At 39.8% G+C, this 27,471-nt stretch overlaps 1 protein-coding gene across 1 annotated transcript; it reads left to right on the forward strand.

Annotated features, from left to right (window-relative positions):
* The first annotated feature begins 840 nt into the window (after nucleotides 1–840).
* LOC308700338 (uncharacterized protein) lies at nucleotides 841–21,636 on the forward strand. The gene is made up of 5 exons (XM_081381933.1): nucleotides 841–988; nucleotides 17,764–17,838; nucleotides 18,367–19,118; nucleotides 19,257–19,423; nucleotides 20,241–21,636. Exons 3-5 carry the CDS (start codon nucleotides 18,381–18,383, stop codon nucleotides 21,145–21,147), a joined length of 1,812 nt encoding a protein of 603 aa, XP_081238059.1. The 5' UTR covers nucleotides 841–988; nucleotides 17,764–17,838; nucleotides 18,367–18,380; the 3' UTR covers nucleotides 21,148–21,636.
* Nucleotides 21,637–27,471: the final 5,835 nt, after the last annotated feature.

The following is a 27,471-nucleotide window of genomic DNA, read 5'->3' on the forward strand; positions in this document are numbered from 1 at the left end:
TTCGCAAATGTTTTTTATTCTTTAGTTGAATACTATAATACAGTGCTTTTCACAGTCCTGTAGCTTTGCAGGAAGGTTTCTTCAAGCATCTCGGAGACGTTCCCGCAGTTCTTCTGTGTCAAGTTTCAAATGAAAGTCCACACCCTCCACTAGTTTGTCCATTCTATATTTCAAACATTTTCTGAAAATGTTTGTCATCAATTGATTGTTTTTTAAGTTTCATCAACCTTATATTCAATCGCTCTTGTTGTCTAATTATTCGCATCTCTTGCTTTGGAAACTGTTGTCTCCTGAGGAGGAACTTCCCGTCTTCTGTCTTTGTCGTTTCTTGGCTTCTTTCTTTTCTTCTTTGCTTTTTCTCTTTTCTGAAGATCTGCTACAAATAAATCATCCAAATTAATCTCAAGCTTGTTTGTTCTAGTTTTTTCTTCGCCCAGGGAATTTACAATGGAAGGACACTCATCACAATTCCTGACAATGTGCAAGTGTGTTTGATATATGGACCAAGTTTTCGGACCCAGCGCTGTCGATTCCCCCTGCCACGCACGGGTACTAGCTTCAGCCCAGCCGGGCTTGGGCCCTTATAATAAAAATAATAATAATAATCCTTAGAAAAACAAAAGGGCCTTCAACCTTTCAAGACTTGGGTCCTAATTAGGGCACAAAGTACACAAGCAAACCAGAACAGAATAGTTTCGGTTTCTGAATTAGATCTAGCTCTATTTTCTGCCCTAATAAAAAGAAAGAAAAAAAACCTTGGCCTTACAAAGTTTTCCTTCCCCTTCTCCACCCAGCTCCTACATCCTCTCCTACATCCTGCTATTCTCAAAAATATGTAGAGGACATTGTGACATTGTGACTCAAACTTGTGCTTTAACTTGTAAGTTGTTAAGGAGTGGTTGCTGTATTTCAGTCAAATCGAGGGAAGGTTCGTGTTCTCAGGCTGCAGGCGTTTGAAGACTGATTACTTCTCTGATACAGTAGACACGTAAGTACATTTTTCAACAGTTTTTAAAATGAAAGAAAAGCAACAAAACCTCAGTTTGCGATTGTTTGTTTCATGATCTCAGTGAACTCAGTGTACTGAAGTCTGCTCTGATATATCTGCTCTGCCGACACTGGCAGGGTTTTGTTTAATTTTTTTAGATTAACTAGAATCTTCTCTGAACAAGAATCTTTAGGACTTCATCTGGATTTTCCTTAATGTCAAACATCACTGTATATTCTTTATATCCACCCTTGGCTGATTTTAACTCTTTTTTTTTTTTTTTGACTACTTGTTTATTCTCCTGTATACTTTAACTCTTTATCTTCCTTCAAATTCTTATCTGTATTTCTGACTAGTTTAACTCCAGCCAGTTGATAATACCTAGAATATCTAAATCGACTGCTGGCGGCAGATCCTTCTCCTGTACACACAGCACCAAAACTCTGGAACAGTCTTCCTAATGTGGCAGAGTGGGAGATAGGAGCCAAGATAAGCAGCAACGATAATAGCTGACCTCCTGTTGGGCGAAGCTTATGACTGTGAGTGAGGAAGTTGCTCGGCCCGATGAGATCTGTGTGTACTGAGTTTCAGACTAACATGTTGTTGTGTTTATATTCCCCTTAACCCTCTGAGATCTGAGCTGTTTTCTGGGCCTGGAGGTGTTCTTGTGACATTTTCATGGCTAAAGTCTAATTACACTGTATTCAGCACAAACTCTGCTACAATAATATATCAGCAGCATGTATGTAAAAGTTTGTAGTTTTGAGATAATGACATTTATGCGTGGTTTGTGAAAATACAAAAAAAAAATTCTCACTGAAATAAGGCCATGAAACCCATACTGATTATTTCTTCACAAGACTTTTGAAAATTGTATGACGTAGCCTAGAATATTTGCTGCAAAACTATGTGAAAATCACCCTGACTGCTCATTCAGATAAGACAATATATTGATTAAAAAAATTTACGACGTGTTTTGTGTGAAAAGGCTTTATAAATGAGGAGATTTAAAAAAGAATGGCTTTTAAATTGTTTGGATTTATTTACAACACAACATAATCCAAAGATACACAACAAATGCCAAAAAAGCACTTCAAAGACAGAGACCTTTGTGCCATTCCTAAAAACATTGTACATACCTTTCATTTCCAAGATTTTCACTTTACAGTGTTCACGTACAGAGACTCATGTGAATGTTGAAGTCCTCAGTGGCATCTGGGCCCTGAAAAAAAAAAAGTGAACATATTGATATCAAGAGAAAGGCCTGCACGATTTTGGAAATAAATATTAGATTTTTCTGGTTAAAATTGCTTTTTAAAATTCCTTTTTAAAATTCACAGAATACACACACACACACACACACACACACACACACACACACACAAATGTTTCCAACAATATATAATATAATGAACACCAGGTTTGTTGTGCCTTGTAGGCATAAGGTATATGCGCAGTGCCGGATAAAATAATAATAACAATAAATAACCTATAGCAGCCTATAAATCTTCCATAAGATTTCAGTAACAACTAAGCTAGAGAAAAATATATTGATTATCATGTTACTTCAAATGTTTCCATCCGTTATGATGACATGAAATGAGATAATAATAAAAACATGAAGCCGTTTGGTGCATTTTGCTTTCATTCAAAATATGATACAGTACATTCAAACGAGCGCGATCGCGCTGCAAAATATGATACATTCAAACGCGATCGCTATCCAAAATATGATACATTCAAACGCGATCGCGCTCAAATATAAAACATTATGGTTACCATATACATATCTACGTTTGAGCAGATATCCACAAACACAGTAACAGTAAACACGGGTCTAAATATTATAATATTCCCCATATATCTAGCAACAGTTCAACTGCAACGTGACATTTATGCAACAATAACAAACTAATATGTAAGAATTTCTTACCTTACATCTTTCTTGTCTTCAAATCGCGTTCTTCTTCTTCTGAGGTAAATCCAATGTAAGCTTTTTTTTGAAAAAGTCTTTCAAACTCGACGAAAAGTGAAGTGAAGTGTTTTGTTGTTGAGGTAATGAGCGAGTCCGCGTTCCATGTGGAGATTTGCATGTGAATATCTTTTGCGCGAGTGGGCGTGGCCAAATTAACTGTAATGAGCAAGCGTTTGAGAAGCTGGACATCTTGTTGGTTTTATACAAATTACTTAAACAGAGAATATTTGTTTTCGTTTTGAATCCGATCATTTAAAAGTACACACTTAAATGTTTATAAAGGTATATGGCTCATAAATGTGTGACAAGTATTCGCTGAGTTTTGTTTCAGTTTATAGACGTGCTCAAGAAAAAAAAGTTCACCGCGACGGAGAGGCAGAACGCACACCCTGTTTATTTTCTTTATTTTACAAAAGCACAATGTTTTGATTTGATTATATGTGGACACATACAAAAGGAGAAATATCACAGATTCTTTTTTTATATTTCTTTTTTCTGTATGACCATAAATGACGGAATAATTTAAGTTTATAATGCTACAATGTGGAGAAAATCCAGCAAAACGCGCCCGCGCGTTTGTCGACCTCAGAGGGTTAAATGACTAAGATTTCCATCTCACATCTCCATAACTTTTTCCCAAGGGGAGTCTGTGCCAAACTCAGTCTGGATTCGGGTGCTTTGATTATCCAGGTTCAGATAAAATGTTTTAGAAGAAAATCACTCTGAGACTTAAATAGAAAGTTTACGAATCACCACAATCAATGATTTCGATTTCTTTCGTTTGAAGAGTAGTCTGAGATTCGGCCCCGAACTGTTGTGTGTCTCACAATTGATCCTCTTCTGAAATCACAGGGTTTTCCTCAGCAAGAAGCATTTGGACAGAATATTGAAAATACAGCATTTGGTAAAACAGTCATACAGCAACAGTCAGCTTCTCCCCCTTGGGTTTCACAGACCTGAGCTTGACCTCCTATTGCTGGAGCTTTCATGACAACAATTCCTGGCCTTCACACTTGTAACATTATACATATTCATCAGCAAAGCAGAAGTTATATTTGTCTCGGATGCTTCATATCCTCTTCTACTGAAACGCACTTGCGGCTATCAGCAGTTTAGTAATCTCTCTTAAAGGGATACTTCACCTCTGGAAAGATGAATGTGTATTTAAAATGGGTCATTTATGCAGTAGAAATGTAGCCTGACTTCGTCATACTCATATAGGCAGAATGTGAGTCTGATACTGCTCCATAGCGCTTTGATTATGAGGTGTGTCTTAACCGAACCAGGAAAAAACAACAACTCTGCACTCAATTGGATAGACCTACAACCAATCAGAGCAACGCAGTATGTGATGTATGTTGAGTGATGCATAGTTGTCAACAGAGCTCAACTGCACGCACGTTGGAAGAAGTAGTAAAGTAATGAGTGTAAACGATCTTTGCCGTTGTTGTAAAAAGAATTTAAGATTTTGCGGAGTACTTACAAGCACGAATAGCATTTTTGAGAGAAATACAAAAGGTGTATACGAACAAGTTCTCAGTTTAGGATTAGATCTCGACAATAAAGCAAATAAATCTTCTTGCATTTGTCGGCCCTTTCTCAACTTTATAACACGGTTGCAACGCGACTTGACTGATTTTAAAAAATGGAAAGACGACAAAAGAGACCAGGCTGAAGAAGCGTATTCATCTGAGGCTTCAGAGAAAAGAGATTGTGAGCCTACCCCTTCCAAGACGCCCAGGGCTCTGAAGAAGTTTTGCCCCAATCCTTCAACTCCAACCGGTACCCGGAGAAACCACAATGACCACAGGGTTTTCATTGCGTCCCATCTTCTTAGCGACCATCAGAGCCAGCTGATAAATTAAACTTTTGCCGAATCCTGTAGGAAGGACATTAATGCGCTGTCGATTTCTTTTATAACAGACGCGATAGCGGAATCTAAACATCTCAGTTCTCCAGCTGCAGTCATCTTTGTTGAAAACCAGTTCAACCCAAGCACTCTTGATGACGTGGGTGATTATGTAACCGCAGATCATCTGTCCATCATCGATTAAAGCATAATTACTCCTCAACGGATCGAGTCCAGACCGAACTTCCCGACCCAAAAATGTCGTGGGCGGGGTTCGGGCTGGCACCCAGGCTAGTAGAAATGTGAAATTATTTTTGAATTTGGAGCTTTCTAGACTGAGAAAAGCCAGAAAATGTATTTTTGGCTCATGTGGATGAAAAACAACAACTCCCAGAATGCACTTGCTTCGCTGCCCTAGGAGGCCACTCCCAAGCCACGCCCACCGGTAAGAGCGCGCACTTAAACAACAAGACTAGGCTACTAGTGAGTCTCCGTGACAAGTCTGCCCGGGTTTTTGCGATCACACAAAATGTCCGGGATTCGGCTTTTGTGTTCTACAGTTGCCATTCATCATGTTTACTGTGACGAGCAGGACGAGGCTGAGGCCGAGGGAGAACGACGCGAGGCCGGTGCAGTGATTACTGATGAGCGACACCTGTGAGACGCACCGGTCTCGTATCTCTCACGGAGGAGCGGGAATCTTCTTAGCAATGTTAACCCTCTGAGGTCGGCAAACGCACCGGCGCGTTTTGCTGGATTTTCTTCACATTGTAGCACTATAAACTTAAATTTCTCCGTCATTTATGGTCATACAGAAAAAAAGAAATATAAAAAAAGAATCTGTGATATTTCTACTTTTGTATGTGTCCACTTACAATCAAATCAAAACATTGTGCTTTTGTAAAATAAAGAAAATAAACAGGGTGTGCGTTCTGCCTCCCCGTCGTGGTGAACTTTTTTTTCTTGAGCACGTCTATAAACTGAAACAAAACTCAGCGAATACTTGTCACACATTTATGAGCCTTTATAAACATTTAAGTGTGTACTTTTAAATGATCGAATTCAAACTGAAAACAAATATTCTCTGTTTAAGTAATTTGTATAAAACCAACAAGATGTCCAGCTTCTCAAACGCTTCCTAATTATTTTTAAGTTGACCACGCCCACTCGCGCAAAAGAGATTCACATGCAAATCTCCAAATGGAACGCGAACGCGCTCATTACCTCAAAAACAAAACACCAAAACAAGAACGCGATTTGAAGACAAGAAAGATGTAAGGTAATAAATTCTTACATATTAGTTTGTTATTGTTGCATAAATTTCACATTGCAGTTGAACTGTTGCTAGATATATGGTGAATATTATAATATTTAGACCCGTGTTTACTGTTACTGTGTTTGTGGATATCTGCTCAAACGTAGATATGTATATGGTAACCATAATGTTTTATATTTGAGCGCGATCGTGTTTGAATGTATCATATTTTGGATCGCGCCAAACGGCTTCATGTTTTTACTATTATCTAATTTCATATCATCATAACGAATGGAAACATTTGAAGTAACATGATAATCAATATATTTTTCTCTAGCTTAGTTGTTACTGAAATCTTTTGGAAGATTTATAGGCTGCTATAGGTTATTGTTATTAGTTTATGTGTAACACTTCCCAGTGTATAATGAAGAATTCACACAGGGGGTTGCACATTTGAAGTGTATTTATTCTGCAAAACAGGAGTTAAACGTTTTAGTTGCAGCTCTCGTGGTTATCACACACCATCACTCACGGGGAAGTCTCGCTCTCTAACTCACGCGAGGCTTCACACAACACGTTTTAAACATTACATTGTAAAAATGCAAACATCCTCTTATAGTTCAGCATGTAATCATTGTAACTAAATCTCTGCTATATTCAACAACACTCGTGTAAATAGCCATATGAACTCATAACACCCGTTCCAACTCACTAATCAACGCATAGCACGGTTAATATAACATATATCTAATTCACAGTCTAAGCAAACACTTTGGAAATATACACATCACCATTAATACACAAGTCTCAAACTATTCACCAGCTTACCTGCAAAACAGGAGTTAAACGTTTTAGTTGCAGCTCTCGTGGTTATCACACACCATCACTCACGGGGAAGTCTCGCTCTCTAACTCACGCGAGGCTTAACGAGAGATCGGTTCCCTAACCAACATTACGCAACATCGCTGCCACCTGCTGGTGTACTATGAGACTAACATTTGTCACTATTTTAACATTATTATATTTAACTACCCATTATGACATTATTGAAGTGCAATACTCAGTCATTGCGCTACACTCTCCCCTACTAAATTTAAAATGTTTACCACATTTAAGATTTAGCTATAATTGAGAATCAATCACTTTCGCAGCAGACACCTTATAATAGTAGTAATGACTTAAATTTCAAACACTGGCAATACTCTCTACAATAGGTCAAATTAACCCTTAGTTGCATAGTCCATTGTCACCCAATGATATTATTTTCCAGCAACAGTAAACACTTATCTCGCTTATACACATTCTTTTGTAATAGACTCCCCATTTCGGCCAGCCAATTCTTTAGTCTACTACCCCTTTTAGTTTACTTTCTAGAGTAAGTCAACAATGTCCTTAGTTGCCTATGTTGCACAGTTGAAAGATGTTTTTTTTCACATTTATCACTGTCCATGAAAACATTCTCACAAGTCCTGATTAAGTGTGGCTAATCAGTGTATGTTCAGTTGGTAACCAACATTGTCCATGGTCGCCACAGTCTCTGGACTGCAGATTCTCTACTCACATTAAATCTATCAATCGCAACTTCCACCACAGATGGCTGACCCAACGAGTCATAAGTCAGAATCTTTGGACGATGGCGTTCTCTCCTTGGATAAGAATTCAAAGGTATAGAGTCATCATCCTCACTCCCAGTCCCAACTGATGCCTGTTCTTCAGATACCCCCGACTGTCCCACAGGCATTTCAAGATACTCTTCCATCCACTCCTCTGCTCCATTGTCTGCTATCTCCTCTATCCTCTGTGACTCTCGTTCCCACTGCTGTCTCACATTTGGCGTGAACGGTTCTACATCAGGATTGAGACGAACAGACTTACGGCACTGTCTCAAGGAAGTAGGAAACTGTAGCACTAGCTCACCATCTTGAAAATCCTCGTTCTCTGACGCATCATTCTGAACTTCTTCCAGGCATTTTCTATCTCTTCTGCTTACTTTTGTCTCTCTCACTGTCTCTGGTTGTGGCGTTGCTTCGGGGTTCTCCAATGGCAAGCTATCACAAGGGAGAAGTAGATTCCGATGTAACACTTTCATTTTACCTCCTCCTTCAGGTATGACTTCATACACCGGACTTTCATCACTCCTCCTTTTTACAATCAAGTACACTTTGTTTTCCCAGTACGAACGGAGCTTACCGGGTCCTCCTCTCTCAGATAAATTTCGGACCAGCACTCGTCCCCCCGGCTGAAGGTCAGTTCCATGTATTCTCCTATCATACCCCTGCTTACTCCTTGATTTTTCCCTGTCAGCTGTTCTGGAGGCAATCTCATAAGCTTGACGCATCCTCATTTGCCAATTCTTCACATACTCAGCATAATTCTCATTCCCTTCTGTTGGCTTCAGGTTGAAAAGCAGATCGATAGGCAGATGGGGGGAACAACCATAGAGCAAGAAGAAAGGGGAAAAACCTGTTACCTCACAGCGAGTACAGTTATACGCGTGAACCATCTTCTCCAATGACTTCCTCCATTGTGTTTTATCTGCGTCTGTGAGTGTTCGCAACATAGCCAGTAATGTTCTGTTAAAGCGCTCTACCTGTCCATTTCCTTGTGGGTGATAACAAGTAGTATGAGACGCTCGCACATCACAACACTTCTGCAGTTGGTACATCAACTGGTTCTCGAAATCCTTTCCCATGTCATGGTGAATCTTTTCTGGGAATCCGAAACGTAAAGCAAAATCATTAAATATCTTGTCTACCACTGTCTTGGCTGATTTGTTTTTAGTGGCATAGGCTTGTGCAAAACGAGTATAATGATCTATGACCACCAGAATGTACTCGTACCCTCCCTTACAGGTTTCCAGATGCAAAAAGTCTATAGAAACTAGCTCAAACGGGCGTGTAGTGACGATTGAAACAAGAGGAGCTCTTGTGGCCTTGTATGGCTTCTTCCGCATTAAGCACTCACATACATTGGCAATGAAGTGCTCTGTGTCACTCTGCATACGAACCCAGTAAAACCGATCACGAATCAAATTCACTGTTCTCTCCACTCCTAAGTGTCCCATTTCTTTATGAAGCTCATTAAATACAATCTGGTGATACTCTTTTGGCAAAACAAGCTGATCTCTTCCGCCGGCTTTTCTGTAAAGTATGCCATGCTCATTGATGTACAATTTTTGCCACTGTCTCAGAAGCATTTTCACATCTGTCAGCTCAGTTTTGAATACTTGTCTTGATGGTCTCTGATTATTAACTTTATACTCCAAAACGCGACCGATTACAGGGTCCTTCCTTTGACTTTCTAAAATCTGCTTCAGTGTGAACGTTTTGTCTGACGTAGACACAGCAGCATCACTCACCATCTGGAGGGTTTGTACTTGAGTTCCAAAAACCCATGCAAGCGGGGTGTTTTCGCCCACCAACACTCCCTGAATAGACGCACTGATGACTTCCTGACTCACTCCTCCAGTGCACTGCTCCATGAATTGATTAATGTCTACTGGCATCCGGGACAGACCATCAGCATCCGCGTTGCTCTTGCCAGGACGGTACTTTATGGAGAAGTTGAAATCTGCCAGCTGAGCCACCCACCTATGGCCTGTGGAGTTGAGCTTTGCAGTGGAGAGAACATAAGTCAAGGGATTATTATCCGTATACACTGTAAAATGTGGAGCATGATACAGGTAGTCCCTAAAACGTTCACATATAGCCCATTTTAATGCTAAGAATTCTAACTTCCCTGAGTGAAGGTGGTAATTCTTCTCCGGTGTAGTTAGTGTTCTGGAAGCATAACCAATCACCACCAGTTTACTGTTCTGCCTCTGGTACAACACAGCACCCAGCCCCTCTTGTGATGCATCACAGTGCAGAATGAACGGTTGGGTGAGATCTGGATAGCCCAATATTGGTGGGGTGGTCAGTTTGTCAATGAGAAAGTCTAATATCTCTTGATGGCTTTGAGTCCACTGTATCTGTGTGTTTGATGGAGCACCACCTTTGTGTCATCTGTTAAGACATTTTCCTCTTACTCTTTTCTCCACAGGTGATGTTTCCTCAGGGGGTGATGACAATAGCTGATACAGGGGTTTCGCCAATCTGGAAAAATCAGGTATGTATGCACGGTAATATGAGATGAATCCAAGCAGCTTTCTCAAATCACCTACGGTAGCAGGAACTCGATCTTTTAAAGCCTGCACAGGAGCCACTTCAGCAGGATCCATTGTATATCCGTCTCCTGACACAAGGCGTCCAAGGAATCTCACCTTCCTCTGAAAGATCTCACATTTACGAGGGCTGAGTTTTACACCGTGCTGCTGATATCTCTGTAACACAGCTCTGAGGTGACTGACATGGTCTTCAAAACTAGGGCTATGGACAAGATTGTCGTCAAGGTAGGGTTGACACACATCATCCCTAAGACCTGCAAGACACTCCTCCATACTCCGTTGGAATTCGGCTGGTGCTGAACTGAGGCCGAAAGGTATCCTCACCCAATGGTATAATCCCCAAGGAGTTATAAAGGCAGTCAATGGCCTGCTTTTCTCATCAAGAAACCCCTGGTGATAGGCTTTTCCCTGATCCAACACCGAAAACCAGGAACTACCGATTAAAGAGTCCAGCATGTCCTGTATTCTTGGAATTGGATGTCGATCAGGTACTGATTTTCTGTTCAGTTCTCTGTAATCACAGCACAATCTCAATGTCCCATCTTTCTTTCTTACACAGACCATCGGTGATGCATAGGGTGACCTGGACTTTTCAATCCACCCCCGATTCAGTAAGTCTTGTAAGTACTCTTTCACTTCCTGATGTAATGGTTTTGGAACTGACACGTATGATTTCTTCACAGGTGAGGTATCGTGGAGTGTAATATGCAGGTTCAATGAGGGAATACAACCGATGTCATCCTCGTCAAAGCCGAAAGCATGACATTCCTCCCTCAACAACCGTCTCACTATCTCCTTCTGTGTTCCACTTAGGTGATCCAGGGAGACTGGAGGATCCCATTGGCTAGGTTTTTGTCTCTGTGAATCCACTTTACTCACATTTTCCTTACTTTTACTGTTATCAATGTTGTTCTGATCTTTGCTGGCTGTGGAGTCGCCCCTGTTTTTCTGTTCTGAAGCCACAGATAAAGCAGTTTTTATGACTTGAAGATGACCCAGTACTATTCGACGATCCAAGGTCACAGCATAGTTATTGGTATTAGCAAGCGGCACTGGTACCACTGCAGATCTGCCAGCGGGAACCATAACTACTCCTTCTTCAATAGCGACCCCTTCTGGCAGTGAAGGCTCTTTGCTTGGGACTAATAGTAGACTTTGACCCTTAAACTGAGACCCTGTATTGATCTTAACCAATGCAGTTGTGACTTGGTTAGCTGCTACATAAATTTGTCTCCTTCCCGTCTGCACAATGCCTGCTTCACTTCCAGAATCTGTAGACTGAATTAACTTGAGCACCAGTTTTGCTGTTTTGAATGGCACACCGAGAGCTTTGCTCACTTCACAAATGGTATTTTTTCTGACTTACAGCCCCTCTTTTGACTGAGAACTGCTTCAATTACGTTGAACCCAATGATGGGCTGTTCAGCTACCTGTGGATCAGTGGATACTAATATTGGAACCAGTAATGGCGGAGTAGTGCTTGAGTCTCTGCCTAAACTGAATTCAGCTTCAATCCAGCCCAGGAACGGTATCACAGTCTGGTTTGCAGCTAACCCAACCAGGGTACCAGACTCCAGCAGTTCATGGAGAGGTCTTACTGTTCGATGAGGTACGTTCTCTTTTCTCCATTCCTCATTAATAACACTTGCCTGTGCTCCCGTGTCCCACAAAACTTCCACAGGTTTTCCCTCCAGCAAACATTGAACCAGACATTTTCTGCCAATGAGATTTATCAGTTTCACATTTTGGAAAAGAGGAATGTCATTAACAGGTTTTTTCAATTCATTCAGCTTCACAGTCTGCTTGGAGTACTTGACGGGGGACTTTGTCTCCAGGGCTACTGAGGGTCCCGACGCAGCAGCCCTCTCCCATTTCCCTGTTGTTCTCTGGGTCGCCGACAACCTCTGGAAAGATGGCCCTCCTGTCCACAACGAAAGCAATGCTCACACTGCTCACCGACTCGAGCTTCCTGACAGGCTCTGCAACCTCGCAGTTTGCTGGTGTTTACAGGTGTTACTCGTTCTGTTCTTCCCCGTAGCTTAGCTGTCTCCATTGTCTCATTCACCATCTTTTTCATTTCAAGGACTTCTGCTCTGAGTTGTTCAATCAGTTGGCTGGTGGTTGAATCTGCCTCCTCCCGCTTGACTTGACTCCTTTTGCTAGTCGTGACTGAATCAGCTTTAACTGCAGATACTCTGTCATCTCTCTTGGGTCCCATGCAACCTTGACAATGTAGCTGAGACTCAAACGGACATATGTTGGCTTGTATTTCACTCAGTCTTGGCGACTTACTCATTACAGTCTTTTTCAGTTTTTGTTGTCGCTCTTGTTCTAAGTTTGCCGCTTCATTCACTCGCTCTATCAGCTCTTCATCTTTGATTCTAGGGTTGCTAAGGTAGGGCTTAAGTTGCAGCTTCACCGCTTCACTTAGTAGTCCGGTCTCTATAGAGCGCAGAAATTTCCTTTGAATTAATTCTGGGCTAAATTGCTCACCTTCGTCTTCTTCACTCCGCTTCCACAGTAACTTTTCTCTGAGCTCGATTCCTCTGAATAGAAAGTTCTGGACTGATTCTTTTGGGTCTTGTGACATGTTCATTAATTTTTGTAACAGGTCAGATGGTGGATCAACTTTGAAATGTCCTCTCAGGATTGTCTTCAAGGTCGAAAGAGTGATATCTCGTTTTATTTCAAGCATGTCTCTTAAATGGAGGCCTGGGCTCACTGCACGTGTCACAGCTTCGATGATTTCTGTCTCTAAATGACCCTTTCTCAGTCCGGACTCAATCTGGTTCATGAGGCTGGTGTAGGACAGTTTCTCTCGCTGTCCTGCCTCCCCAATTTGTCCACAGATCCGGAACTCTCTCCTTAAAGTCACTTCAGACAGTGCAGGTGGTGTCACTGTGATAGCTCTTGTTTCCTCCCTCACTCTTTGCTCCATTGCGACAATCTCCTCTTCAAATATTTTACGGGCTTTAGCTTGTTCAATCTGCAATCTGGAATATTTCTCTTTCAGTATGTCTAAATCATTTGTCTCATCTGGTGTAATATTTGATGCAGCTTTGGTTGGCAGTATCATAGAGTCTATTTGCAGCAACAGATCCGCCAGACACCGACAAAATACCTCCTCATCCTCAGTCTCTTCTATGTCATCCAGCGTTTTCTCCACCAGTCTGATGAGGCCACGTCGTGTTTTGCTTTCAAACCCTCTGACAGGCTCTTCACATTTTAGACGTTGACACACTGGAACAAGATCAGCGCTGTTCAGCTTCAGTATTGCTAGGCTGATCTGATCACGCAGCTCATCCATGCCTGCCATTTTACACTGCTTCACTGTCTAGATTTGTCTCTGGAGCTCACCCGTTATAACTTGCAGCTCCTGGCTGGTTGGCTCGCCAAAATATGTAACACTTCCCAGTGTATAATGAAGAATTCACACAGGGGGTTGCACATTTGAAGTGTATTTATTCTGCAAAACAGGAGTTAAACGTTTTAGTTGCAGCTCTCGTGGTTATCACACACCATCACTCACGGGGAAGTCTCGCTCTCTAACTCACGCGAGGCTTCACACAACACGTTTTAAACATTACATTGTAAAAATGCAAACATCCTCTTATAGTTCAGCATGTAATCATTGTAACTAAATCTCTGCTATATTCAACAACACTCGTGTAAATAGCCATATGAACTCATAACACCCGTTCTAACTCACTAATCAACGCATAGCACGGTTAATATAACATATATCTAATTCACAGTCTAAGCAAACACTTTGGAAATATACACATCACCATTAATACACAAGTCTCAAACTATTCACCAGCTTACCTGCAAAACAGGAGTTAAACGTTTTAGTTGCAGCTCTCGTGGTTATCACACACCATCACTCACGGGGAAGTCTCGCTCTCTAACTCACGCGAGGCTTAACGAGAGATCGGTTCCCTAACCAACATTACGCAACATCGCTGCCACCTGCTGGTGTACTATGAGACTAACATTTGTCACTATTTTAACATTATTATATTTAACTACCCATTATGACATTATTGAAGTGCAATACTCAGTCATTGCGCTACATATGCAGCACTGCGCATAGCCTATGCCTACAAGGCACAACACACCTGGTGTTCATTATATTATATATTGTTGGAAACATTTGTGTGTGTGTGTGTGTGTGTGTGTGTGTGTGTGTGTGTATTTTGTGAATGTTAAAAAGCAATTTTAACCAGAAAAATCTAAAATTTATTCCCAAAAATCGTGCAGGCCTTTCTCTTGATATCAGTATGTTCACTTTTTTTTCTTTCAGGGCCCAGATGCCACTGAGACTCACACGAGTCTCTGGAACATGAACATGGTAAAGTGAAAATCAAACACCTTGGAAATGAAAGGTATGTACAATGTTTTTAGGAATGGCAGAAAGGTCTCTGTCTTTGGATCATTGTTTTCAATAAGTGCTTTTTTGTCATTTGTTGTGTGTCTTTGGATTATGTTGTGTTGTAAATAAATCCAAACAATCTAAAAGCCATTCTTTTTTAAATCTCCTCATTCTTTGTGCAAGGTTGCTCAGAATGACGGGGCCTGATAGCTCCTAATAGGGCCGTTAGGGGAGGGTCTTTGTCTTTCTCATGTGTGAAAAGCCATACATATTAATGACCTTCCGCATAAAGCTTTCTCACATAAAACACAAAATTCACTCTTCTCTGAATGAGCAGTCAGGGTGATTTTCACATAGTTTTAGAGCAAATATTCTAGGCTACGTCATACAATTTTCAAAAGTCTTGTGAAGAAATAATCAGTATGGGTTTCATGGCCTTATTTCAGTGAGATTTTTTTTTTGTATTTTCACAAACCACGCATAAATGTCATTATCTCAAAACTACAAACTTTTACATACATGCTGCTGATATATTATTGTAGCAGAGTTTGTGCTGAATACAGTGTAATCAGACTTTAGCCATGAAAATGTCACAAGTAACAGAAATAACCACAAATGTCAGAGCATGTCAGAACACCTCCAGGCCCAGAAAACAGCTCAGACCCAAGAGGGTTAAAACGCACATCAACCGATCACTTGTTTAGTGTTCATGGAAACACTACATGCAGATTCACCAATCGGAATGAATTCAGTTAGACTGAAACAAAAGGTGTGCATGTAAACAATGAATGCAAAAGCCGAATCCCGGACATTTTGGACGATCTCGACGGCCGGACATGTCCGGAAAAAAGAGGATGTATGGTAACCCCTACTACTCAGCTTTCTCCACAGAATAAGAGCCTGCTAGCTTAGCTTCCAAATAAAAGATGGCTGACACTATGTGTACATTCTGTGTGTGAGAACCCTCTAAGGGCGGGTTGAACACATGCGGGACAGCGCCTCCTACTGGCTGGAGTCTCTCGCCTCTGGCCAAGAAGTCCTCAGATGACGCAAAATGACAATTTTTGCGTCATCTGAGGATTTTTTCCCAGATAAAAAATACATAAATCTCTCATCTCAGGGGGATATGAGGGAGGAAAGCATGGTCATAAGAAAATACTACAGGTTTTCTACTGATACAAAGCTTAATGCTAAATCCTGAAGTATCCCTTTAAAGGGACACTTCACCCATTTGCATTAAGCTTTGTATTGTTAGAAACCCAGTCATATATTATAATAAACGTGGATTTTTCATAAATTTTTCCCTGAGATGGGAGAAATAAGGATTTAAGTGTTTTACTTCCTGCTTATTATGACGTAAAAATCATCATTTTGCGTCATAATAAGCAGGAAGTCACATTTCATTGAAAAGTGTAGAGACTACAAGCACTAGCTCCTCATTATTCCAGGGGGCGGGACCCGCTCACGCTACAGGCCTATTACAGATCAGTGGGTGGGACTTTACTTTCTGAAACTAAAAGCAATATCCTCCATCTTGTTTGAAGCTAAGCTAACAGGCACTGTGGAGCCAGCTGTGAAGATATGACAATAGCGGAGGGTAACGTTACTCAATATGATGTAGAAGAAGAGGATTTCGGAAGTCTGATGCTCGAATCAGGTGTTTGTGGCTACCTTTACAAGCCGCATAGCGAAAAGCAGCCGAGGCAGAAGACCTGCCTGTCGCGGACGAGAAGCCCAGACTGGCTCGAGCTGGGGGCGGACTGGTGGCGCCGGTGATCTCACTATGCAACTACGAACACAGAGATAGAGTCCGTCTGCTGCAAAGAATTGAAACGATGCCAATTTCTCGTGGACGAATTCTCTGAATCAGACGAGGACACGGACGTTTGTGTTGTGAACCATCCTAGTTTCGCACCGCATCTGACTGAACATCCCGGTAACGTTACCATGCAATAATTCATCACTTCGAAAGAAATACAAATGAGGAGTAATTCACTAATGAGTTCGCCAACTAACTAACGTTAGACATTTTGTGTGAAATGAATTTCAAGCTCCGGTGGTAGCTAGCCTTATAGACGGATGAGTGATTCATATGCTGTTCTGGATTAGTGGGAGTGGCTTGCGCAGCTGTGCAATGTGGTGCATTGTGGGAGTTGTTGTCTTTCATACAAATGCGTCCTGAAGTTACTTTCTTTCTTTCCTCGGTCAAGAAGGCACCAAATTCAAAATTTATTTTACATTTCGACTACATATATGACCCACTTTCAATAAAGATCAATGTTCCCATGGGTGAAATGCTCCTTTAAGCAACATGTTATATGTAAAAAACACATTTATCAGCATATGAGTTACCCGTCACACTTTCTTCATGATTTACCAGAAACAAACTCAGCAGGCGGTGTCAAGTTTCAAATGAAAGTCCACACCCTCCATTAGTTTGTCCATTCTATATTTCAAATAATTTTCCAAAAATGTTTGCCATCAATTGATTGTTTTCTAAGTTTCATCAACCTTATATTCAATCGCTCTTGTTGTCTAATTATTCGCATCTCTTGCTTTGGAAACGGTTGTCTCCTGAGGAGGAACTTCCCGTCTTCTGTCTTCGTCGTTTCTTGGCTTCTTTCTTTTCTTCGCTGCTTTTTCTCTTTTCTGAAGATTTGCTACAAATAAATCATCCAAATTAATCTCAAGCTTGTTTGTTCTAGATTTTTCTTCGCCCAGGGAATTTACAATGGAAGGACACTCATCACAATTCCTGACAATATGCAAGTGTGTTTGATATATGGACCAAGTTTTCGGACCCAGCGCTGTCGATTCCCCCTGCCACGCACGGGTACTAGCTTCAGCCCAGCCGGGCTTGGGCCCTTATAATAAAAATAATAATAATAATCCTTAGAAAAACAATAGGGCCTTCAACCTTTCAGGGCTTGGGTCCTAATTAGGGCACAAAGAACACAAGCAAACCAGAAGAGAATAGTTTTGACTTCTGAATTAGATCTAGCTCTAAAAAAAGCCCCAACACAGTTTTCCTTCCCTTTCTCCGGCCAGCTCCTACATCTTCTCCTACATCCTGCTATTCTCAAAAATATGCAGAGGACATTGTGACTCAAACTTGTGCTTTAACTTGTATGTTGTTAAGGAGTGGTTGCTGTATTTCAGTTAAATCGAGTGAAGGTTCGTGTTCTCAGGCTGCTGGCGTTTGAAGACTGATTACTTCTCTGATACAGTAGACATGTAAGTACATTTTTCAACAGTTTTTAAAATGAAAGAAAAGCAACAAAACCTCAGTTTGCGATTGTTTGTTTCATGATCTCAGTGAACTCAGTGTACTGAAGTCTGGCAGACACTGTCAGGTTTTTTTTTTTTTTTAAGATTAACTAGAATCTTCTCTGAACAAGAATCTTTAGGACTTCATCTGGATTTTCCTAAATCACATTATATTCTTTATATCCACCCTTGGCTGATTTGAACTCTTTTTTTTGACTACTTGTTTATTCTCCTGTCTACTTTAACTCTTTATCGTGCTTCAAATTCTTAAACTAGTTTATTTTTCCCTAATTAGATTCCTAATTTCCTAAATAGACTTTGCTAATTGTTGTTTGAGTACAGTACTCTGGTTGTAGAGCATTTTTGCGAATCTTGAATGATTTTGTGTCTATGTGGCTCAGAGCAAAATCTACAACTCTGTAGAATTACTAACCTGTAGAATTAAATGATTCTGACACAATAGAAAGAAATATATGTAATTTTCTCTCTTCACAGTTCCTCCTCTAATCATGGAGGCAGCAGATAAGTTATGTGATGCGCTCTTCCGCTGGCTGGACAACCGAAAGGAATGTGCAGGAAAGCTGAAGAAACTGGTGCAAGAGCTGGAAGATGTTCATGAGGGCAGCAACATCGTTCAGGCGTTCGGAGCTGCCGCATCGGTGGGCGCAATATCTGGAGCAGTGATTGCCAGCGTTTTGACAGGAGGTCTGGCCGGCCCTCTTGTGGCTGTTGCAGGAGCATCGTACACTACACTCAAAGTCTCTTCCACATTGCTAGAGAAACTTATTTCCAGCAGTACCTTTAAACAAGCTACTAAATTAATTGAGAAAGATGAGAAGGCTGGCACGGACATTCAGAATCTACTGCAAGATCTGAAGGACAGGTGTGCAGAAACACTGAAGGTCAGGTGTAGAGAAACACTGAAGGACAGGTGTAGAGGAGCGCTGCTTAGGACTCATGCTGATGAGTTGGACTGTGAGGTCACCACTCAACTTATGTTGGCTCTGGCCAGGAGGAATAATACTCCCGTATCCCTAGACTTTCTCAGAAGTTTCAACAGGGCCACGTTCTTTCGTCACAATGCACATGGTGGACTGGATCGAGACAAGGCCTTCGGCCTTATTTTCAAAGCTCTGGGCGCCGTTGGTTTTTTCTCTTTAGTCACGTGTAGCCTGAAGGTGTCGGGCAAAGAAATGATGAAGAACATTGAACTCATTGGCATTAAAGCTGCTGAAGCAGGATCAACGGTATCAGCTTTCTTTTCTCAAGCATCCCATTTTAAGAAAATTTTGATTTTGAAATTCTCTTGCAGTGACTATTCAAGAGTAGAAAATGAAATATGCTCTTATGTTAGACTGATTTTGTGATTGTGACTTTTCTTCTAGGCACTGGCTGTGATTGGTGTAGGCATGTGTCTGCGCGACCTGATTGTGAAGACTAAAGACCTAATAAAGGACAATCGGGTCACGAAGGCCAGCAAGATCTTACGGGATTCAGCCAGGGAAATACTGGACGGCCAAAAAAAGCTAAAGGAAGACCTGGATGCAATGCAGTATGATATTTAATTTTTTAATTTTATTTTAATTTCTACTAATTGTGATGCGATCTGGGAAAACCCGTCGGATGTCGCGCTGGGCCGTTTTCAGTAAATTCCAAATAGTTTGAATGTCAGTTTTTTTGTCAATTTTTTTTTTTCATTAAATTATTATTCTATAACATCTTTTCTCTTATCTCTGAAAATATCTTGGCAAAATTCCCTTGTTTAGTGCAGAAAAACAGCGATTTATAGTGTCAAGCTGAAAATACTCTCTTTCTCTAATGCATTCTATGCGACCATTTTCTCTAACGCCCGGCAGAGGTGAAAAAAAAAACAATCGCCGTATATCCCTGTCCGTCTTTTAACACTACAAAGATAGTTTACCTTTAAAATAAACCACATACATGTACAGTGAATGTGTATATTGCGCATTTCGCGCCAATCCTGTTTAAACTATAACATCACGCAGTTTTATAACAATCGCGAGATGGACAAGAAGCGTCTCGACGGTGACAGTTAATTAAACCTGTTTTTCTCAAAATTCCGTTCCAGAAAATCATAGCGATCGGCCGACTTCAGATAAACATAACTTTTGCTACAAACAAGCTATGATAAAAATAAAAACAGATTTGGAAAGGGCTTGATACCAGCTTCCATATGATATCAAAACCTGTAATAGGTAAAATTTCACCATGTGGTGGGTTTTCCCAGATCGCATCACAATTTATCTGTCTTGGCCAAAGCCACATCTTGTATTTGTCTGAGATTGTACAGTACTGCAATAATGAAGGTCTGAGTAAACTGACTGACAGTATAACTTTTCTCATTACAGAGAAATCATCCAAAAATTGTTGCAAATGAAGAAGATCATCAAGAAATTGGGGGGATATTCTCTCAGCATGGATGAAAATGGACAGAAAATAATTGATTATATCAAAGGAACATGTACAGACGACACAGTTCTCTCCTGGCTTGATAAAAAAACTAATAAGAATCATTTTGTGAATCTTTTACGATTCTGCCTGGAGAGGTTGACCATTCCTGAGGATTTGACAAAGCCTGGCGGAGGTCACATAGACATTGTGTTGGTGGCTCATGGCAGAATAGTCGACCAGTTTATGCCATCATGTGTTCTGGTGCCCACAGATAACATCAGAGACACCATTCTCTACTCTCCGTGGAACTGCGGCATTAACTCCAAAGCTGCATATGCAATTGCTCAGGGTTTCATTAAAGTGACAGACAGAGAGCTTTGCAAAAAAGGAAGTTGGCCTGACTGGGAGCCGGACCCTTTGCCAGATCACTGGAATAGCATGCGAGCATCTCGCCACAACATCCCAGGGATCCTTCTATCCCCTGTGAAACCTGAAGATGATGTATGGAAGCTTTTTCACCAGCTTTGGATGAGTAGAATGGAAAGAAAAGACCGTGTTATGATCTCATATCTTCTCCCACAAGATAAGATAATACCATTCGAAGAGATCCCCCTGTACATGTTCATATTTGCGATATCATTTATACTCATGATCCATGGTAAAACCGCTACTGTGCACCTGGCGGCTTGTTTGGGCCGAACCGGAAGTCCATTAAGGCCAGAAGAGTGGGTAAGACAAGAGTGGCTAACACAGTATGCCTACACAAGTGATGGAACGGTTATGTCTGTGGACCTGAGTAACAGGAACATGGACTCTGAGTTATACAGAGCATTAAGATCATTGTTTGACAGAAACCGTAGATAAATCAGCTGAACGGCCTCTGGGTCAGTCCTGATGTGTAGTAAACACAGGGCTGGAGAGCGACCCGGAGCGGGGCAGTTTAATGACCAAGACCAGACCATAGTTTTCATGTTGAAGGAACTTATATAAAAGAAGTGACAGTTTAGGTCTTTCTATCCCATAATATACCACTGACATGTTTCAACAGCAACATGAAGATAAATAACAAATTACATAGGCTAACATGTATTGTGCTATGATAATTCCAACTGTAACATTATGGGGAAAAAATGGTTTCCATTTAAACAAACAAGAAATATTTCAGTTAAAACAAAACTTTTACTTTTCTATTTCCAATTCAATCAAATTCACATTTATTTTTTCAATAATTACTAATCTGCATTATATAATTACATTAATCACTTTAATCATCATACATTTTTTAATCCATTAATTTGTGTCTTTAGGCCCGTTCACACCAAGGATGATAACTATAAAGTAGAACTTTATAAAAATCGCCCTCAATATTAAAGAATATGAGAGTTCACACCACAACTATAGCGATAACGATATAGAGAAACAATATCTTGGAATCACTTTCAGAGCGATTTTATCATCTGATGAACGATAAAAACATTGGCAGCCAATCAGAATCCATCGTGCTGTAACGAGCTCGAGCATTTAAAGAGACAGACAAGCTTATAATAAACAGAACGATATCATCCGCTGGTGTAGATGCTAATATAGATATATTTATAATTATCATTCTTGGTTTGAACGGGCCCTTAAACCCTTCCATGATAACACTTAAACATTTATAAACTTATTATAAATAATTTGCAAACTATTAGTTAATTCATAGTTTATTAATAGTATCACTAACACATTAACAGACTATATACAAATAGTGAGTTCTTCATTCATTGTTACTGTAATAAACAAATTTTTTTTTTAATGGTATTATACGGTTATCCGAACCACACCTGACCACACGTGACCACAACTGCTCTTGGTTGGTCGTAACCCCAGTGACGGGTAGGTTTAGGGGCGGGGTTGGGGTAGGTCATCACCATAGACTGTAAAAAATATGGACGTAGTGTCCGTGACGTCAACCGTAGGTTTCTGAAGAGCATTTTTGAAGCCTAAAGTGGGCGGAGCCGGCCGTCGCCATCTTGGCCTTGCGTCACTCCCGGATAACAGAAAATGGGCAAAGAGGCGGGGCGTGAGTGGAGCTGAGGAGCCTGGCTATCTGAAATCACGCCCACCTAGCTCGACGTGATCGAGACGAGTTAGCTAGCTCAGGCTGGGGAGGTAATGCTATATGCTAACTTACTTACAGTACCAAGTCTGCGACTGCACAGGGCATCGCGCTAAAGTGACAGTTGATGATGTAAAGCCAATTAAAAGTTCCTGTTTTTGCCTTTCAAAATATTATAATAGTTAAAAGACATGGCTACAAGTGAGACTGTGTATCGTGATTCTGTACTATTCTGCTAGTTGAAAATGTATTATGCAGTGACTATTACTCTGAGAGAGTGTGTGACAGTGATTTATGTGCATAACAGTTACATGTCAGTCACTCTTTTTTATAGTCTATGGTCCGTCAGCGCGGCATCGCTCGTCAAGTTCGTAGAGAGCTTATTCAGTCCATTTTAAATTCTGATTTCGGTCGCCTCTCAAATGGGTTAAACCATAGATATAACGTTATTGCCTATGAAGTTCAAGTAAATGCGCTAGAAAATCCGCGCTCATTCAAGGATGTGCATTTATTGCATGGACGGAGAAAGCGCCGACGCCAGCAGGATTTCATCTGACGGTACATAAGCATATTATAATCTATCTGTTCCGTGAGAGCAGAACGAACGAGCCTTTATTGACGTTTTTAAATCTGAAAACTCCAAAAAGCAACGAAATTGTCAGACATCCATTAGTGCATGTTCACAGAGGAAAACAACTGAAATACAGCGCTGGTTGTTCTCTCGAACGATACTCGACGACAACGACGGAAATCCAAAGCCGTGGGCGAAGTAATGGGTGTATTAAATTGTATGAAATAATCCCGAAAAAAAGCACAAACACTGCAGAGATGGCAAGTTCAGCAGCTAACATTAGCTGAGGTGAAGTGACGGCTAGTAACAGCAGACAAACGGCTAGCATTGACATCAGCGCAGCGGCAATCCACCTGCCACTCAAGTGGCCACAGCCACACCCTTAATTATGCATAACTTTAAATATTAATCAACTAAACGGATGAGTTATAAAAAAATTCACCCCCCTCACAGTTGTTATGAAGGGCAAAATTAGCTGTATAGACCAAAGCCACATAGAGATCCAGGCTGTAAACATGTTTTTTTCTGCTGTAAAGTTGGTAATTTTAACATGGGGGAGATACAGATTTGACTCACTTCTGACAACAGCCTCAAGCGGCCAGTCGATGAATTGCAGTTTAACTCACTTCCGTGTTGGTTTCAAGAGAGAGACGGGGAGGTTGCCGCTTGGTCATCACATGTCCGGATAACCGTATACCTTTTTTATTAGCTCATATGTAAAGACTTAGATATTGGATTCTCATCCTTTGTTAACAACTTGTATCTGATGTATTTTAAACCATGTATTAAATGAGTTGTTAATGTTCATCAAAACATTAAGAAGTTATTAAAATTCATGGTAAAAAACATGTTCATGTGGGAATTGATGCAAATTTAAAGCTTGATTAGTGTCTATAACACTTTTCATGGAATTATGTATAATAATGGTAGGATTAAAGCACATCATTATGTGTTCTCTTTTTATTCTTTTAATTACATGTTTAATCTTTTTATTTGTTTAATTACATTTGAAATCAATTTTAATCAATGTATTATTCTTTGTTTTTCTTATTACATTATTTGTTGTAAACCCTTTTTTATGTAAAGCAGGTTGAATTAGCATTGTGTATGAAGTGTGCTATATTAATAAACTCGCCTTGCCACTTTTGCTTGACTAGTGAGAAATATTTAGCCCTATAAAACATTTATTAAGGATCTATTAGGCTACTTTAAAAGTTGACCATCACTTAACCTTAATCAAACAAACATAAGTGATGCAGAAAACATAAATAATTTATTTTTTATTAACATGGCTTGACATAAAGAAACATCACACAACCATTTAAATTTATGTTAAATACAACAAACACACACACACACGCGCTTACGCACGCACTCAATTACTCTCTCTCTCTCTCTCACACACACACACACACACACAGCGCGGGAGGCAACTCAAACCAACTTATAAACAGTTCATTAACACAAAACTCCTAATATACACAAAAATAACCACATTCAAACACATTAAGTGACTCAATCCAGCATTACAACATGTCATCCACCGATACTGACCAAAATCTTGACTTCATCTATTATATTTCAACACTTAACAGAGCTCATTCACATCATACCTGTGTCGATCAAGTCCTCATCAGTGAGTGGAAATGACATCACTCAAACATAAAACTCAATATATTATTTTAACACAAATATTAAACAGTTTTCCCAGACTCTTATCCTTATAAGGATAAGGATATAAGGATATGAACAGCAATATCTGCACAGGACACACAAATAAAATAGAAATAGATTTATATTAAATAGGATTAAACAGTTTATTCTGATGCTCAACTAATGCTCACAGTCTAATACTCAACTATACTCTGATAGTCAACAGAATGTCTAAAGAGGATCATCAAAATAAAGTCACCAAAAAATCCAATGTTTTGTTGTAATTGAATTGTTCTATTATCATTTCATTCCATCATTTTGATGTTAAATTTCTATTAACTAATAAAACAGAAGTTAGAAAAGCAAAATGAGGAGACCTCTGACGTGCAGCTCTTAAAGGGACAGCAGCCTAATAAACTACGGTCTCTGTCCTCAGTGTTCATCCAACAACAAAATACAAAGAGAAAATGTCTCACTGCTCTAGACTGAATAACTTTTGTAACTTTAGTAATGATTAATCTTTATTTATTTTTCACAGTGAAGACTTGTCACAGTGTCTGGTTTGTGTTTCCCCGGGTGTCCACTAGAGGTCCTTGTCATGCCATGTAGTCTATAGCCTATATTCCGCGCTCAAGCGTAGGCCTATGCATAAAACTTGCCGCAAAGCACCGGCAAAAGTAGGCTAATGATATAATAAATTTGTCTGAAAAAAATAACGAAGCATTTTAATTGTTTATTAATTAACTAGACTTTTCTAAATCAGTGTAGGCTGCCTGCATACATATCTCCATACATCTCCGCTGTAATGTAGCCTAGATGCGCCTTTCATACGGACAGGATATACATAGCCTAATCAGATGGTACCGTATTTGCTTTCGAATGGATTTTTTTTCGTTGGTGGACATTTTTTTTTAATAAACTTTATAGTTATATTTCTCATGTCTGTGAGGCTTGTCTATACACTGTTTTTCAGTTCATTTTTGAGACGTGCTCCAATTCACAGAGATCATGAAAGCCCTGTTCGTTTTATTTTATTTTACAAAAGCGCAACGTTTTCTTGTTGTTGTGAGTTTACACAAATAAAGTAGTTGCGACTGATGTATTATTCTTTTCTGTATGACCAGAAATGATGGAGTATTTTAAGTTGTTTCCACTGTTGATAGGAAAATGCGAGTGATGGCACCGGCGCCTTCATCCATGTCATAGTGCGCGCTCTACACTTCGCGCAAACACTTGGATATGCGCTTAATAATAGCGAACATTTATCTAGGTTAACGTTAGAGTGAGCGGCCATGCCAGACTGATAAGTCCTCTTCATGTTTAACTAATCAAATTCTGTTGCATTTTCTTGCGCCAGTTTGAAAAGGGCGGCTGAAACACTTAGCCTATACAGATAAACGCCCAACGCTGGTGTTTTTTCTTTAAACAAATTCGTTTAGGCTTTAAAATAAATATTGTTTATGGGCTAATTAATGCCACAATAATTTGTTTATTTTATTGGCTACTTGTATTTTTCATTTTTGTTTTGCATTGAATACCATTTAAAGGATTTGCTGTGCACCGCAATGCCATCCTCCCATAGAAAGACACGTTAAGAGCCAGCTTTATTTTCTTTATAATAAAGGGTTTCTATGGAAGGAAAACACTTAACGTATAATTAAATGCATTGCTTTTCTGTGTGTAGGCCTACAGCATTTGATCTTTATATCACTGAAGCTTTTTCTTTATTATAAGGGTTTATTATTACATTCCAAAGGACTGTTTATAAGGTGACAATCCGTTATACATCTTGAAGATTTTTGTATTGTATCTTCTGTTATAAAGGCGAAGATTGACATTTCGTTAATTAAACAAAATAAGACCACAATGTTGTTGTGGCTAACTTAGGCTATGTTCTGTTAGATGTGTTTTGACTACTTTTTGTTTAATTATATCTCTAGGTAATGAAGATATAGCCTATTAACAAAAAAAAACAAAAAAAAATCTTATTATATAATATATCATATTTAAAAAAAAACTTATAGGCCTATATAAAATATATTTTCAAAAAAGGGCCTCATTGATTAATTTTGCATGATTGGGGGCTGCTATATTTGCTTAAGCTTTTTGAACGTGTGATAAAGGCGCAATAGGCTATCAATTTTATGTGGATAAAGGCATATTTTGTACATGACTACACATGTCCTTATAAGGGCAAAAAAATATGTCGTTTTAACGACATAAGATCTCGTTATTACGAGGAAAAGATGTCGTTTTAACTACATAAGATCTCGTTATTACGAGAAAAAGATGTCGTTTTAACGATAAAAAATATAAAATAAAAAATATGTATGTGGCAGCAATGCGTCACTGTACTACTTAACCAAAACCTTTGAATGGTTGTATATCTTGGTTTCCAGAAAAAAAAGAGAACAATATTAAGCAGCACATTAGAGCTGTTAGTTAGAGCATCAAATTCATAAAACTGAAGACTTTCATTCAGATTATGGTGCGTGTATTTATGACAATGTTCATGTTATAAACAAAACAATATAAGTAAAACACTTAGCCTACCTTAGAGTTTGTGTTATTGCGCACATCCTGTGATCCGCAGTGTCCGTTAAAGGGACACTCCACCCATTTGCATTAAGCTTTGCATTGTTAGAAACCCAGTCATACTATTGAATGGTCGTGCAACACTCTCTCATTTTCCCCTGAGACGGGAGAAATCCGTTATTTACCTCTTACACTTCCTCCCACAATGACGCAAAAATCGTCATTTTGCGTCATTGTTGGAGGAAGTGTAAGAGGGGGGGATTTCTTTTGAGACTACAAGCACTAGTTCCTCATCTTTCCCAGGGGGCGGGACCCACTCACGCTACAGACC

The sequence above is a fragment of the Scardinius erythrophthalmus genome (assembly GCF_964197995.2).
Source record: "Scardinius erythrophthalmus genome assembly, chromosome: 13".
Classification (NCBI taxonomy): Eukaryota; Metazoa; Chordata; class Actinopteri; order Cypriniformes; family Leuciscidae; genus Scardinius; species Scardinius erythrophthalmus.